Source organism: Orycteropus afer, unplaced genomic scaffold (genome assembly GCF_000298275.1).
Source record: "Orycteropus afer afer isolate SDZICR_OR568_19922 unplaced genomic scaffold, OryAfe1.0 scaffold00066, whole genome shotgun sequence".
Taxonomy (NCBI): domain Eukaryota; kingdom Metazoa; phylum Chordata; class Mammalia; order Tubulidentata; family Orycteropodidae; genus Orycteropus; species Orycteropus afer.
In genome coordinates this window covers 6,695,702-6,712,872 of record NW_006921653.1, presented here as the reverse complement: position 1 = coordinate 6,712,872, position 17,171 = coordinate 6,695,702, and the positions used below count along the sequence as shown (strand labels likewise).

Here is a 17,171-nt window from a genome sequence, read left to right as displayed (position 1 = left end):
TTGAGGTAGATCACCACACTTTTTCTCTGAGGTGTCTCTTAGTGAACTCGAACTGTGTTTCAGTTAGCAGTTAAGCACGTTACCCATTTGCACTGGCCTCTTTATTAACTTGCTTGTCTGTTGCCTGGGCCAATGAACACCAAAAGCAAAACATTTTTGTAGATAATTCCCAATAGGTAAGGGAATCCTGTTACTTGAAAAAGCCTAGTTGTACAAGAGACATAAACTATCAGGAGAGAAAACTACCGGGAACCAGATGTGTTGGAGCACCAGCCATAAGGAAATGTACCCAACTGGCATAGTAGTGACAATTCATGAGTAGCAGAGGAAGGAAGAAAAGGGGGGAAAGGATGAGGGAGGGAAAGTTATGAGATAAAGAAACCAGAAGACATGGGTATAATCTTATCCCTACTTCTAACAATATGGGCAAGACAACCTAAAGAATGAAAACAAAATAAAATAGAGAAAGGAGGAATTTTAAGGGCAAGGAAACTAAACAAAAAGTTGTAGTGAATACTATATTTTATTTTTATTTTTTGGTATTTAAACAAGCAAGATGTTCAGGATATTTCTTCCATGGTCCTTCCCTTCCCTCCCAGTCTTACCCCTTTTCTGCCTATATTTCCCATGATGCTAATCAACTGCTTTGTTCCATTTCCCATCTTCCTTCTTCCTTGTCATTATCAAGGCCTTGTCTTTCTCTTCTTAAATATGTGATCCTCAGAACTCATCTTTAAAGAACAAAAAGCTTTCCACATGTGAGGAAAATAATTAGGATCTGATAATATTTGCAGCAACTAGCAGTACTACACTTTTTGACTCATTTACTTGGTTTGGAGCTTTTTCAATGACAGTCCTCCCACTCTTTACAATAATCTGTCCCTCACAGAACACCCACTAGTTCCAAAGACCTCTGCATTAGAGGTTTGCAAACATTCAAATGGAAAACACCATATAAACAGTGAAAAAACATCTTTTCAGAAAAAGAAAATTCTTATTAAAAAAGCAACTAGAAATCTTGCATTTAAAAAATACACACACATATATACATAATTGGAATGTGATTTTTAGCCTTGTGCTTTTTCTCAGAAACATGACTTCAGGCCTGAGTTTATCTCAGATTTGCAAAGAACCCTCACTTGGTCTGGCATGGACTCCCTCCAGAGTGCGGTTAGTTTTTTCATTCCTTAGGGAAAAAAGGTCTGTTTGCTAAGTTCAAACACTGATATAACATGAAGATGTCAGTCTTTATACACATTTATAAAAGTAGAGTATGTGAAGTATGATACACTAATACAAAATTTTACAAATTCATACAAGTAAAATATATAAATTACAATGAAATAAGGGAAGGTAGTGGCACTGTTTTGAGGCAGTTCTTTTAGCAGTTATATTGCTGTAAAAGAGAATAAAAAAATACTTATTAAATTACCATCAGGATAAACAAAGATGACATTTCAGTCCTTTAAATTCCTGTTTTAAGCAAATACAAAGTAGCATGATCTCAACTTGAGCAAAGTTTTGGTCAACAACACTTGAGGATTAGGTGATGCTTATAAAATGTTTCCTAAACAAACCAGACCTCTTGTCCTGCCTGAGTAAAAGCTGCAAAAAAGGGCCCATGGAAACTACAGTTACCCACACTGGGCGGGTTTTGAAGTGAGTTTGTTATGGGTTTGTAATCCATGGGATTTGGAAGATAATGCTACTGAACTCTTTGCACAGGAGTGGGCTCACAATGGATAAGTAACCTTTCAAATTAAACACTACCAAATGATGGACTTAACTTTTCTATAAGAAAATCTCTTCCCTTTGAAGATGTCTTTTGTCTTACAAGTAACCTTTCAAATTAAACACTACCAAATGATGGACTTAACTTTTCTACAAGAAAATCTCTTCCCTTTGAAGATGTCTTTTGTCTTACAAACAAAGGTAATAGATCTGGCTTTTGTCTTATAAACAAAGGTAATAATAGATCTGCACTGGAGCATCTGGGAAGAAGCTATCCACACAATGACTCAGATAGGAAACCCAGAGGGACCATATGCTCCTCATTCAGAAGCAAGTATCATTCCTTGCCAAATCACTTCAGCAATTTTGGTTATTGACCTTTTAGGCCTGTTCCCAAAATGCACTAGTGCTGAAGTCCAGTGGGGCCCCCTGTAGTGAAAATTTTGCCTTGTCTGAAATTCAAATATATTTTACATTAGAGTAATTCCAAGAGGATTCTTCTCTGTTGTTGTGGTTAAGTGCCATCGTGTCAGTTTCAACTCATAGCGATCCTATGTACAACAGAATGAAACATTGCCCAGTCCTGTGCCATCCTCATAACCATTGCTATGCTAGAGCCCACTGTCTCAGCCACTGTGTCAATCCATCTTGTTGAGGGTCTTGTCCTTTTTTGCTGCCCCTCTACTTTAGATATCAAGCATGATATCCTTCTCCAGGGACTGGTCCCTCCTGATAAAATGATCAAAGTATGAGAAATGATGTCTGACCATTTTTGCTTCTAAAGAGTGTTCTCGTTGTACTTCTTCCAAGACAAATTTCTCCTTTGCTGCTCCCCAGAACAACAAACTGGTTGCCTTCAAGTCAAGTCTGACTCATGGTGACCCCATGTGCGTCAGAGTAGAGTTGTGCTCCCTGGGCTGGGTTTTCTATGGCTGATCTTTTTGGAAGTAAATCACCAGGCCTTTCTTCCTTCATACCCCTAGGTGGACTCCAATCTCCAAACTTTTGCTTAGCACCTGAATGAGATAAACTTTGCACCATCCAGGGACACCTTCTCAACCATAATCCCAAGAAAAACACTCTATCAAAGGTTTCCCACTGTGTTGTCATCTTGAAAATTTGGCAGGGTTCCAAAGAAATTATTAATCTTGCTGTACTTGCCTGAGGAGCTCTGGTGGCATAGTGCCTAAAACATTTGACTGCTAACCAGAAGGCTGGTGGTTCAAACCCACTAGATACTCCTCAGAAGGAAGTTTGGGCAATCTACTTCAGAAACCCAAGGAAGGGTCACTATGAGTTGGGTGCGACTCGACAGCAGTGAGTTTGCTTTGGTTTTTTGTACTTGACTGAAAAGGAAAACTTTTTTTCTTTTGTTCTTTTCACTCAGAAATTATAGACATTATACATTATGTTAATGTATTTACAGTAAAGTTTTTCATGGTGGCAAAAGGCTTTTAGTTTTCCTTCAGTTTTGTCTTATTTTAAAAGAAAATTAAAGAAGAGACTTTGAAGCAGGGAATAAATGGTTAGAAAAATGTAAATCACTTTCTTTTTCCTAAACCTCTTTCATAGAATCAGACATAAAACAACAACAAAAAAATTTACACTAAAGCTGCACTTCTACTAATTCAATATTATATGTTCCCTTAAGAGGATATAGAAACAAGGACTTTCCCTGCTACTAACAAATGCATACTTCTCTCCTCAGTCATATCCCCAGGAAACAAGTGCTTCCTGGCTTTCTTTCACAGTAAAACGCATTTCATGAGCTATTATTCAAAGACTACTGGTTATTCTTCCTGCTTAGATATTTAGGCATTTCTGTGGCACCTTATTAGGCAGGAATTGTAGAAAGTCCAATGAAACTAAGTGTCACATACCATTTAAGAGCAAGATTGGCATAAAATGGCCCAGGGGTTGAAGCTTTCCCAATTAGGTGATCTTAGACATGTTGCTTAATCTGAGCCATAGTCTCATCTGGAAAATGGCTTCAATGATACTAATATTTGCTTTTTAGAGTTCTGCTGATGATTAAAGGAGCTAATTCACTACATGTTTTTAGGGCTTCGAGTTGTGCAATTAGTTGGCTATTATTTGTAAATACTACTTGGAAGTGTGAGAGCAAGCAAAGAAAGAACATCTTTGTGTCTGTGCAGCCAGAGCAGGGGTAGTGAGATGGGTGGTGAATTAGATCCTAAAGAGGACAGTGTGTCTATGGGTGATGTGCTTCTATGACATAGAGCCAACTATGAAGAACTAAATCAATTCAGTGCCCATAAGACCCAAGGAAATTTATTACTGAGAGTAAAACAGAATGTTATACATGCTTGGCCATGAAGACTACGTAGAAATAAATTCTGGTAGGTTGAGCAATATCATGGATTGAATTGTGTCCCCCAAAAAATTTGTGTTGTAAATCCTAACCTCTATGCTTGCGGTTATAATTTCATTTGGGAATGGGTTGTCTTTGTTATGTTAATGAGGTAGGATTAGTGTAGGGTGTATTTTGAGTCAATCTCTTTTGAGATATAAAAGAGATTAAACAAGCAAGTAGAGTAGAGATGGGGGAAGAAAGATACCACACCACATGAAGATTGCCCAGGAGCAGAAGCTCAAAGAGATAAGGACTTTCCTCCAGAATTGAGAGAGAGAGAAAGAGTTTCCTAGGGCCAGCACCCTGAAATTGGACTTCTGGCCTCCTAAACTATGAGAAAATAAATTTCTGTTTCTTAAAGCCAACCATTTGTAGTATTTCTATTACAACTGCATTATGTAACTAAGACATAATTTGGTACTGGGAGTAGGGTGCTACTCTAACAGGTATCTAAAATGTGGAAGTGGTTTTGGAATTGTGTAATGAGTAAAGGCTGGAAGAACTGACTTGACAGCAGTGAGTTTGTTTTCTTTTGAATAGTAAAAGGCTAGATTGCTTTGAAGAGATAGATGGTAGAATTATGGACAATTCTAATGAGGGCTCACAAGGAAGTGAGGAGAGCCATAAAGAAAATCTCGATCATCTTAGAGAAAACATATGGTGCCAGCAACAGAACTTTGATAGAAATGTAGCTGTTAAACGTGCTTCTGGTGAGGCTTTAAAAGAAAATCATGAGCATGTGATTATACAATGGAAGAAAGGTATAGTGGTAAATAAGTTGTCTAAACTATGTTCAAATGTATGGTGGTAGATAGAACGTGTAAGTGATGAACTTGGATATTTAGCTGATGAGATTTCTAAGCAAGATCTTAAAGTAGCCACATGGTTTCTTCTTGCCGCTTATAGTAAAATGCAAGAAGAAAGAGAAGGACTTAAACATGAACTGTGCAAAATGAAAACAAATCTTAGAGGTTTAAAAAATTCTGTTGTACAAACTAAAGACAAATGTCCTAGATGTTCATCAAAGAGGTAGCTACATAATCATTTGTTAAAGAGATTAACCCTGTGACTGATGGATCTAACCAACTACCACAACAGAAAGCCCATCAGCTTTAAACTGAAGAACATAGAGAAAGAAATAAAGGAGAAAATGCTGCCTGCCTCTTGGAATTCTGATTGGCAGGAAAAACACCAAAGGAACGACACCTATTTCCCTCCAAGAAAAGAAAAATACCTTCCCTGGAGCATCTTGGAGATCAGCAGAACTGTTGGAAGGAGCATAGGAAGTAGAGCTGCCCCAGTTTCAAAGGGTGGGGACATGGCCTTTGGAGTCTCAAATGGTGGGGCCACAGCCTCTGGGGTGTCAAAGGGTAGAGCTATGACCTCCTAGCTTTCAAAGAGTCAGATCTTCATCAACTTGGTTCAGAAGTCTGGGGCTGCCATTCAGTTCCGCCAAGAGAATAGAGCTGCTACCCAAAACTGAGGGGAAAGTTGCTATGCCCAAGGGGCAGAGAATGGGGCCTGCTGGAGTCGAGGGGGTGGTGTTGCCACTCAGATGGACTAGGAAAATGGGGCTTCCCAATGCCAAGGGAGCAGAGTTGCTATCCCAGTGGGCCTGGAAGGCAGAGCTAAAGCCAAGGACTGAAGGGCCTCTACCCAGAATCCAGAGAGCATGGCCAACACCCAGAGTCTGAAGGGTAGGACCATTACCTAGATAGACTCAGAGAACAGAGTATTATTTTCAAGCCTTGAGCTAATGTCAGGGGCAGATTACCTAATAAGTGACATAAACACAGGCTTACTTGTGCTTATTTACTAATCTGTAGTGAACAATTTCATATGGGTTTCACCACATCTTCATCACCCTGAATTCAGACTTCTAGCTTCCTAAACTTTGACAAAATAAATCTCTGCTTTTTAAAGCCACCCATTTGTGGTGTTTCTGTTTTAATAGCACTAGATATCTAAGAAGAGCAGTGTTTTATTCTGCTTTTTTTCTCTATAGTGAAAGCAATGGTACATTACAGTAACTGGATACACCAGGGCTCTTACCTGATGGTGAGAGCAATAGCCACATATGCCTCCAAGCACTCCATTTATTACTTGAATGAGACACAGGATGAATTCAATCGCACCGAGAGCCAAGAGGATAGAAAACAGAGTAACATGCCATACCACAATGTGCTTGGGTTCAGTGCACTGGGACCACGTGGAACTATCCAGAAGGTACCTGTGGATAAAAGAATTTCTAACATGTGGCCATAGCCAGTGGGCTGTCTCATAAGCTACTTTTTGTGTGGTATTTATACAAAAAACACAGAAATGAATTATTTCAATAGCGTACATCAAATTCTTCCAAAACAAATCATTCTACAAAATAGAGAGCTTAGCTCAGATCTTGTCCCAGTGACAACCATAAAATTAAAATCTAATTTTTGATTCCAAGTCAAATGGTGATGGTTAGAAATCCATTCCTTATAAAGGCATTTATATTCCCTAAAAGACACATGGATTACTGTTAAACAACAAAATGCAAAATTGTATTTTAACTTTGTTTCAACTACGTAAATGTCATGTATATATGTAGATGTGAAATAAAAGCAGACTTGGAAAAATTAAAATAATTGGTGTGCTAAGGTAATGAAGCAATAGATGATTGTTTTACCCCTCTTCTCAATTTTATTTTGCTTAAATGTGTTATCTGTGTGACAGACAGAACTTTGTAACCAAAGTTGAGTGAATATTTATTTAGAAAATATAACTTCCTTGTATTAACTTGTATGAATTTAGAAATACTAATTTAGATCATTTCATTAAAACTCAATTTCATCTGAAAATTATTTGAATTCCAGCAAGCTTAGAGATTTAATATGCAAGAGGTTTTCAGTTGAAATCTTTTTGCTTTTAAGGTGTAATTAATTTGCAAAATGAAGCACAGAGATTAAATCAAACTAATTTGATACATCTTCTGAGGAGGAGCGGTGCAGTGGTTAAAGCATTTGACCACAAACCAAAATGTTGGAGGTTAAACCTACCAGCTGCTCCATGGGAGAAAGATGAGACAATCTGCTTCCATAAAGGTTTACAGCTTTAGAAGACCTATGGGGTAGTTCTACTCTGTCCTATGGTATTGGTATGAGTTGAAATCAGCTCGATGGTAGTGGATTTTCTTTACTTTCACGATGCCATACCCATGCATCTATAGTAGCATGTTTCATGTTGCAATTACTCATTCAATAAAGATTATCAAGTACTCAGTGTAAGTTAGACATTGAACTAGGGCTGGGGATATAATGATGAACAAGGCACAAGTTCTTCTAGAAAAGCTTAGGATCTAAGGAACAGACACACAATAGGCTATCTCAATACAACTGGTACTGTACTCTGATAGTGTAAGTATTGTAGGAAAGGGGCCTACAGAGGAAGGGCACCTAACTTAGTCCAGGGAAAATATCTGCTTATGTAGCTCTTGATACCATAAATCTGAACTCCATGAAGGTAAGAACCTGGCCTGTTCATCGTTGTATATCCAGCCCCTAGAAAAGTATCTGAGTATCTGGCACATGGGAAGTACTCAAAAGTATTTATTATGATAAATAATAATAATCTGAAATCACCTTGCTAAATCTTAGAAAAACATCCTGAGGTCATGCCTGATTATACAGAAAACCCATTGCTGTAGAGTGAGTTCTGACTCATAGCAGCTCTATATGACAGAGGAGAACAGGCCTCTAGGGTTTCTAAGGCTGTAAATCTTATGGAAGCAGACTGACTCATCTTTCTCCTGCAAAGCAGATGGTGGGCGGCTTAACAATTATGCCACCAGGGTGCTTGCTTTCTCTCTCTCTCTCATTTCACACACATACATGTAAGCATAAAACATATATATGCAAGTATAACTTAGAAGATTTTCTAGATACCCAGATATTCTCTTGAAAAGTCTGAACAAGTACATCTCTGATTACTCTCCTAGAATTTCAGCCTTTGCTACATCATAGAGTCCTTGGATTCTTAACAAAATAGGATTCAATCAGGTGGGAAAATAAAAGATTGACTTAATTCCACAAAGAAGACTGATATATGTCTTTCCTTATCACTTATTCCTACTACAACAAGAAGAAAGAGTTTTGGAATTTGAGATCTAATTTTGGAATGGCTCATTGAGCCAATCAGAAATTCTATTTGTCCTTCATCATGTCAGTGAAATAAAAATCTGTATTTTGAGGTTATAATATCACAAATTCTTTGATTGCATTTGGCTATTGGGTGACTAATTGGTGGTTTATGACTGTTTAGTCATTTCTCATGCTGAGTTCCCTGGTCAGAATGATATAAAAAGGGGAGTGTTTGTTTTTTTTTTGTTTTGTTTTGTTTTGCAGAAGCTGGAATGGATCATGGGAGGGCACTACAATCAATGATAAAAGAACCCTCTCTCTGGATTCCAGCTGTGTTAATCAGACATTTTCAGAAGTGGGCTTGTTCAGTAATTTTGTATGCTGTGCATACGTGCATGAGCCACTATTTTCTACTAGTACATTTAGTATGTTCTGAATGAGGATAGATCAGAATCGATAACAATTTTGAACACCAAATTTCCAACTCCTTTAAGTGCCTATTTTTCCTTCAGAGATTACTATTGGTTTGTATTTGTTATAAATTAGAAGATAGTATTAACAGATTGAACCATATCAGTGCTCATAATGAGTCAGCCTCTGTAGTGAGCATTTTGCATATATATATATATTCTCATTAATGCTCATGACAACTGCCATTAGTTTTACTTAACAAACAAGGTAACTGAGATGCAGAGAGCTCAGTTCACTTCCTCCTCGTTACCCAGAGAGTCAGTGCAGAGCTGCCACTTGAGATCAGATTGCTCTACTTCCGAAGTTCATGAACTTACGACCTCACTCTCTGCTATACCATTTATGAGTGACAAAACTCTTGATAATAAGAAGGGCAATTTAAATTTATATTATCTTTACTTACAAATTTCAGAACTAAAACTTTCAGAATTTAATTTTAAAAAGCTGAATAAGGAAAAGATAAACTCAGGATCAACTCCTGTCCAATGAAGGATGCTACTCATTTAATACCATGTGCACTGGTTTCTATCAGGCCTTATTTCTGCTCTTTTCTTAATAACTAGTAAGAAATAAGTATCAGCAAACAAGAGAGGAATCTTTTAAAATTATCCTGATATTGAAGTCATGAATAAGACCTCTCTTATATAACCTGATCACTTTAAATCGGGAGTGTACTGTACATAGTTATGATGTTGAATGTCAGTGTGTATGTGGAGAAATGATTTCCCTGGAGGTATAGTTAACTTAATAGAGTTGCCAGCCATAGTATGTCAGCTTTCCATAATATTTTCTTATAAAGTACTAAAATATATTAGTTTCAGGTAACCTATTGTTCAGGCATAGTGTAGTGGTTATGAGCACAAACTCTATAGCCAGACCACCTGTGTCCAAATCCTGACTGCCACTTCCTAGCAATGTGACCTTGAATAAGTTACTTCATCTTTCTGTGCTTCCACTTTCTCATCTGTAACATAGGAATCACAGTGGAAGTCACCTGTTTGGGTTATCATATGGACTGGATCAATGAATCCATTAAAGTTGTGCCTGTCATGGAACTGTTCCATGTCAGGATCTGTACGTGCATCTGTGGGCACCCATTCCTTATGCTGTGGCTGGCATGAGTCAATGCTAGTAAACACTAGCTAAGTGAATATATGATTGGATGCCTTTTTGATTTGATGAGGTTTCTGCTATACACATGTGGCGGATAGGAATGTACGGCCCCATGGCTGAATAATTACTTACTGTCCCTCAGTGTTGGCAAAGGTGTACTTCCATTGGCCAAGGTAATTAGGACACATTGGTCCTTCTGATAACCCCAGGGCTGCTACAATGACACAGTAGCCAGATCCTGCGATTCCAATGAGGGCAGCCAATACAGAGGAAAGCATCTAGGAAAAGCAGAAACATAGGCAATGATCCACAGAGCATCATGGGTGCATCACAGGAACCATTTTCACCATCAGGGTGAGAGGACCTACCGCACATCTCTTGCCACAGCTGCGGTTGCCACAGCAACCACAACAGTCTTCCTGCTCCAGTCCAGTGAAGACAAATGCTGGCAGAAACATCTGGTCAGAAAAGAAGTAAAGTACAGTCATTTTCTTTTCCCAAGTCCATCCAGGCCAGGTTAAGCATCATCTTTCAGTAAATATATTTCTTTCTACAGTGTTGACTAGCATTGCATCAGATTAACCAAGTATCTCAAAGAATGTAAAGCTCTGAGGATAAAAAGCTTAAAATGGAATATCCACTTGCGTTCAAAGCATTCTTTAGGGTGAGGGTGTAGAATGGGAGCGGAATAAACATTTGTTTATTCCATAAGTGTCCATAACATGGTCCCAGATGCAAACTCTATCGTAGAGATATTAAACCCTGTCTCTTCAAATCTGATTTTGTTTCTTGTACAACATAGAAGATACCAACAAATCTATATAATAAAAACTTTTTTTTTTGTAAACAGAAGAGAGATGAAAGCTCCCCATAATAAATAAAGGTGAATGCCTTATGTTAAGACACCAAAACAAAACCAAACTCACTGCCGTCAAGCCAAACCCGAGTCATAGAGACCCCTCCTTGGGTTTCCCAGGCAGTATCACTATGGAAGTAGATTGTCCAGTCTTCCTTCCAAGGAGTGGTTGGTGGGTTTGAACCATCAGCCTTCTGGTTAGCAGTCAAATGTCTTAGGCACTAGTTTCATGGTATAAGTCTTTAAAATAATGTAAGTATGAAATACTTTGAGTTTATGATCAAAAGACACTTAAACAAGTGTGATGTTATGTTTAGGACACATGATCATATTAATATGATGATAATGCTTAAATTCAAAGCAGGTTTGCCAAATCTTAATTTGGATATTAGGTTTAAATATTTTAATATTCTTTACAAGACTGTGAAAAAAAATCTTACATGGCATTAGCAATTCCATAAAAATTCTCTTTAAATGTTTCAATCCCAACATTTTAAAATAGCAAACTCAAGTCCATCCACATTCTTTCCATGCTGTGGTTGAAGCTAATACTTTCAGCTCACAGGTTGGCAGACAAATTCCTCTTGATTCAATTAAAAAAACAAACGTTGGAAAAGTCAACACATTCCACCATTAACTTCAGACATCAGTCTGCTGCTAACTGTTGGATTTTTCCTAGACACCACACCCCAGAATTATATAAAGAAAAAAACGATATTCTTTCTAAATATCAGTGCAGTCACAGGTTTTGTTTTGTTTTTCTTATCACAGATATCTGAGAGTAAAAAGCAGGGAATTTGGATTGAACAAGCCAACTTCTCCCTGCTCTCCAGAGCAAAAGAAGAAAAACAAAACAAACAAACAGAAAACCACCACACCAGTACTAGAAACTCTATAGTCTTTCAAATCTAAATAAAAAACTAGATCTGTTTCCTAACTGTAGAGTAAGAGAGTTTAACAAAAAAGTCATTCACTTTTAGTTGAAAGAGAATTTTTTTATAATAACAGCTAATACAATGAATGCAATATACCTCTCTCAATTTTTATATAATCTGCTTTCAAAAGAAGGAACAAAAATCTCTGGATTTGGAACTCTGGATTACAGAAAACTTTATATGACATTATCCAATTAAGAGGAGAGAACTTTTTAAGATTGTAGTAATTCTTAATGACTTACCAGAATTCCCCCTCCTATGATCCCAGAAAAGAACCACACGTAGCGGCTGAGGTGGTTTTCAGAAGCATACTTCGTTTCCCCATTGGGAAAGTAAAGCAAAATATTAGCTACAATGCAGAGGACAGCGAGCCCCCACAGAGAATGTCCAATGCAGCGCGCGCATCTGCCGTAGCACATGGTGATGGCAGGCAGACGACGGGGATTCTCCCCTTCGCTCAGTCCTCAGCTCAGCAATGTCCCAAATCAGATGAGAGTGCACCCGCCTGATGAGAAAGCAAAAGCAATTCTCAGCCTATTCCTGTAACTTCTTAAATACTCGAGTTCTTAGTCACTGGGTGGATGAGGTACTTTGCTTTCATTGGTCCCCATTGCAAGCTCCGATGGGGGAGAGGGGGAGGAATGTCCCGCCCTTCAAATGAAATCCTTGGGGCAAGCGAAACCAGAGGCAGGACGTGAGAAACAGCTTCAGTCATAGGCAACAGAGAAAATGATTAATTCTCAACAAGAAATTCACTGTGTAGCTCCTTCACAGGATAAAGAATTAATAGGAAACTCTCATACAACTTTCCAGTAGCTGCCAAGTGTCCAGAGTGTGACCTCTCTAGTCAAGGCTGCCCTTGAGGGGTCCTGCTCCATGACAGCTTCTAATCTGAAAACTGTGTTCATTCCCACCTATGCACCGATTTAATTCACAACCTGGGGCAAGGTTCCTAAACTCTCTGTGCTTGTTTCCTTGTCTGTTAAAGGCAAGGTGTTCAGGCTGTCACCCATGGATTTGAGAGGGGTGTTGGGAAACTTACAGAGCAGCCTTCTTTGCTCTGCCTCCAGCAAACTCTATAGGATGGATCCTCCTGTCCAGCCTCTCTGGGGTGAGGCAGACATCACACCTGCCTCCAAAACAAACCTGGCACCAAAGCAAAGATGCCATTAGTCAGCACAAAAGGCTCAGGCACTTTTTAATTCCTGAGTATTTCTGTGGGGCAAACCAATGCCAGGAAAAGCCATGAAAGGCCTAAGGCTTGAAGGAGGATTAAAAAAGAGAAAGAAAAGAACAGAAGAGAAAGGGGCTTGGAAAGCACAGAGAGAAACAAGGATGAGAGTACTGGTAATGACTGGGAGAGTCATGATCCACTGAAAAGAATAACCTAAGTTTGTTTATTCCATAAGAGTTCACAGGTGGTGAACAGCTGGTCTACCCAACCGGATCTGAAGAAGAGCTGCCACAGAGTTGCCAAGTAAAGGGGAAGATGGGTAGGTGTTAGATAAGCTTTCTAATGTGGATACCTTGCCAAAGTAGGGGTTAGACACTGAATAAGATTAGCCCTCAAATAGCAGGATGTACCAAGAGAACAGAGTGGCCAGCTGGGGCCCGGGCTCAAAGGTTCATGTCACTAGGACAGAATAGAGAGTACAGAAGGGTAACAAAAGGACAAGATGGGAGAGTTGTTAGTTGAGAAGAGGAAGATGAGGAAGGCAAGTGAATCCAGAGGCTGAGACCAGAGTCTGACAGAATTGGGACAAAACTAGATGACCATGAGACTTCTCCTCATGTGGCCCTCTTGGCCAGGAGTGGACATTTGGAAATCCTTAAAGTGACAAGTGGCGCACAATGGAAGGTACCGCAGGTAAGCACACAAAGATCTTCCACCTCAGAACATAGCACATTTGAGCAAGTCAGCTGGGGTTAGTGATGTGGCATCTGGCCTGGGTAGGAGGGCCTGAGAGAAAACATGGCCTGAGCATACTGGCAGGGTGAGAGCCATGATCTAGACTGGCCTGAAGAAACATAGACGGAAAAACAGAGTGCAGGCAACGGGACCTGGACTAGTCTCACAGCTCACGGGTGAGGATCCAGGTCCTCATAAAAGTATCTCTCAGCACCACCATGCAGCCAAAGGGATACATGCCCTCTGTCTCAGTTTTAAGTCCCCTATGGAGGAGACAGGATTCCATAGGTAATATTGGCAGGATGGCAATACAGGTGGATAACTGAGTTCTTTCAAGCATCGTAATTCTAGCTTACCACTCTACTGACCTATACCACCTGAGGGCCAAAATAGAAGAAGGGCACCTTTGATGACTTTGCACTCCCTAAGTGCTTAAATTCCTTTCCTTCTCTCCTCCAGCCCCTATAGTCCACAGGGCAGGGGAAGAGAGTGAGGGTTTGGAAAGAGGAAGGCTGGAGTGGAAGCTCAACTCTACTGACTTCTGACTTTGTGGACTCAGGCAAGTCACTCACACTCCAGGAATTCTGTCTCCTCGTCTTTTAGACAAAGTGAATAACTGGGTAAGTGGTTCTTAAAGAGTTTTTGAGAGTATCATAATGATATGGGCCTACCTCCCAGGGGGAAAAATGTGTAAGTAAGCAAACACATACATTTTCTTTCTATTTCTGTAGGTTCATAGACTCCCTGAATCTTGTTAGTGAATCATCTTCCACATTTCCTCAAAGTGTGGCCTGTCTGGGGACCACATACATCAGAAATGCAGACTTCTATTCCCACCCTAGACATAAGGAATAGAAATCTCTGAGAGTGAGGCATTTTTACAATCTAGAGTCTAAATGATTCTATATTCCCTCATGTTTGTGAATCACTGCCTCGGCCCACACCAGCCCCAGGGGTCATTTTAGTAGATACTCTTCGAGGCCACTCTCATCGCCAGTGGCTCCTCAGCTCCAGCTAGACACAGAGTGGGTGCACAAGTTTTTGTGGCAGAACAAATTGTAATTTTAAGAGTCAATATAAGGCACTTTCAGATTCAATCTGAGAAAATTCCTATGTAATATGGAGTTCCCACACCTGACCTCCTCCTGCCATTCTCTATAGCAACTTCTGCTTCTGTCCCTCAACTGGTCACCTAAACCCCTGGTGAGGCAGAATCTTTTCCTATTTGGGCTCCTGGTTTTAGACAAAAACATGTTTTTGTTTTGTTTTGTTTTGTTTTTTTAACCACTTCACTACCTACCAGGTGATGGTCTTAGCCAGACTTTGCCCAATAGCTGACCCTGGGCCTTTCTCCTGGTTGTGAACCCTCAGTGTTCTGTACAGAGCTGCCATCTCCAGATGCTTTTTAGGTTTCATTCCACTCCTCCACCTCCACCCATGGCCCTCACCCCTAGTGCTTCCTCCCATCTTTATTTTTCTCACTTTGATCATTATCTCCTCCTACAGCTTAGTGCTGCAGAATTCTGTTTATACGTGACCGTCTCAAAGAGGGCTGTTCTGAGGATTCTAACTAGTGATGCTATGTCCTCCACCCCCTGTTCTCCATCACATTAAAAAACACATCACTGTTGAGTTGATTTTGACTCATGGCAACCCTGTGTAGAACTGCTCCATAGGGTTTTCTTCACCGTCATCTTTACAGGAGCAGAATACCAGGCCTTTCCTCTAAGGCCCTGTTGGATAAGTTTCAACCAAGAACCTTTAGGTTAGTAATGGCTTGCAAACTGTTTGTGCCACCTTGGGACCTTCCTTCGTGACATAGCTTCTCTTCTATTATAATTGTAGAATTGATCATCCCCAGAAACTATTCTATGTATCCACTTGTTTCTTGAAAGAGAAACTTTCTGTCTTGTCCACTGTTATTTTCCCATTGCTTGGAATGGTGCCTAATCCACAATGCCATCAAGTCAATTCTAACTCATAGTGACCCCCATTGGATTTCCAAGGTGGTAAAACTTTGTGGAAGCAGATTGCCTCATCTTCCTCCTGCAAAGCAGCTGGTGGGTCTGAACTGCCAACCTTCTGGTTAGCAGTCAAATACATTAGGCACTGTGCTACCAGAGCTCCTTGGGTGTAGTAAGTGTTCAGGAAATATTCTTTGAATAGGCAAATGAATAAATGGAAGAGTCAATGTATTTTTAGCATCTTCTAAACAGGCTGATGCTCCAGTCCTTCCATCTGAATTTTATTATGCCTCTCTCTAAATCCACATCTCTCAAAAAGTGTTCTTAGCTATCACACCATCACTCTAGCCACTTCCTGGCTGTTTGATTTTGGGTAAGTTAATAACTATTTGGCACCTCAGTTTCTATCATTCATTCATTCAACCAACATTTACTGAGCTTCCACGATATTTTCTGTGATGAGCAGAAGTGAGTCAACGTATATAAAATGTAAAGCCCATGGCAGTTAGCAATCACTCAATAAATATTATTTCTTATTACTTACTTCAGGAGCTCTGGTAGCATAGTGGCTAAAGCACTTGACTGCTAACCAGAAGGCTGGCGGTTCAAACCCACCAGCCACTCCTCGGAAGGTATATATACATATATATATACTTATACATAGGAGCTCTGGTAGCATAGTGGCTAAGGCACTTGACTGCTAACCAGAAGGCTGGCGGTTCAAACCCACCAGCCACTCCTCGGAAGGAAGGTTGGGCAATCCTACTTCCGTAGTGATACTGCCTCAGAAACCCAAGGAGGGGTCGCTATGAGTCGGGGCCGACTCGACGGCACATAACAACAACAACAACAACTATTTCCTTCACCCTGTCTCCCAAGAAGTGTCTCATGTCTCTATGGCATTTATGATTCATTATAATGATGTCTCTAGGATTCCATCACTGCAATAGACATCGGACTCTTTGCTATCTTTCCCAACACATGTTAAAATTCAGGCCTTCTCACAGTTATATTAAAAGTTCACTTCTCTCTCCGTGTCCTCCTCTGGACTCACCTGTAACTCATAAATAACTTGGAAGGAGTGGTGTTGACCGCACCACAGAGCCGCAGGCCCCTGAGCACTGCACACTGGTTCTCAGCCTTGTGTTTCCAATATGCTGTCCCACTGGTCAGGAATGACCTGTTTTCCCAGCCCCAACCCAGCCCTCTGGCCTTGTTGCCCTAGGTGAAGTCATCGCTTCTTCCATGACATCGTCCGCGATGCCCCCTGCCTGCCACATTTCCCCAGTCTATTTGTCATTCTCTCTGTTGTCTTGAGCACACCCCTGTCAGGATTCCAGTAGGACCATGGTGTCCTAATGCATTCATTAGTCAGCCTCTCCAACTCCATGAGGTCCTAGAGATCATGTCCTATCTTTCCTTCTTCAAAGGCACAAGAGTTAGCACTTGTATCAGTCATTTAGTTGGCTTTCAGTAAATATTTCAGTAAATATTTGGCTATGCTCATGTCTGGAGTCTGGAGTTATTTGTTTTTAAGCAAAGCCATAATTGTCTTATGAAAAGTCAGGCAAAATTAACACTTACTGTATTTTAATTTGAAAATGCTTAGTTTTACCTATTATTCTCATAAGTAGCTGATTATGTACAAAATGTCATAGCAAGAATAATTCCAGGGGAGATTCGTTTTGATAATCTCAAGTGTC

At 39.9% G+C, this 17,171-nt stretch overlaps 1 protein-coding gene across 1 annotated transcript; it reads right to left on the bottom strand.

Annotated features, from left to right (window-relative positions):
• Positions 1-1,311: 1,311 nt before the first annotated feature.
• Positions 1,312-12,014, bottom strand: TM4SF1 (transmembrane 4 L six family member 1). Its single transcript, XM_007940187.1, has 5 exons — positions 11,838-12,014; positions 10,173-10,262; positions 9,937-10,082; positions 6,144-6,335; positions 1,312-1,396 (listed from the first exon to the last, which is right to left on the bottom strand). Exons 1-5 carry the CDS (start codon positions 12,012-12,014, stop codon positions 1,312-1,314), a joined length of 690 nt encoding a protein of 229 aa, XP_007938378.1.
• Positions 12,015-17,171: the final 5,157 nt, after the last annotated feature.

Bases quoted from the DNA above. Each gene is read 5' to 3' on its own strand.
- TM4SF1 (XM_007940187.1), bottom strand. From the start codon at position 12,014: ATGTGCTACGGCAGATGCGCGCGCTGCATTGGACATTCTCTGTGGGGG. The intron at 6,336-9,936 runs GTAAGTAATTAT...TTTTATCCACAG, and splicing joins TTTGCCAACACTGAGGGACA to GTACCTTCTGGATAGTTCCA. The intron at 1,397-6,143 runs GTATCCAGTTAC...TCTCTTTTACAG, and splicing joins CATCAGGTAAGAGCCCTGGT to CAATATAACTGCTAAAAGAA.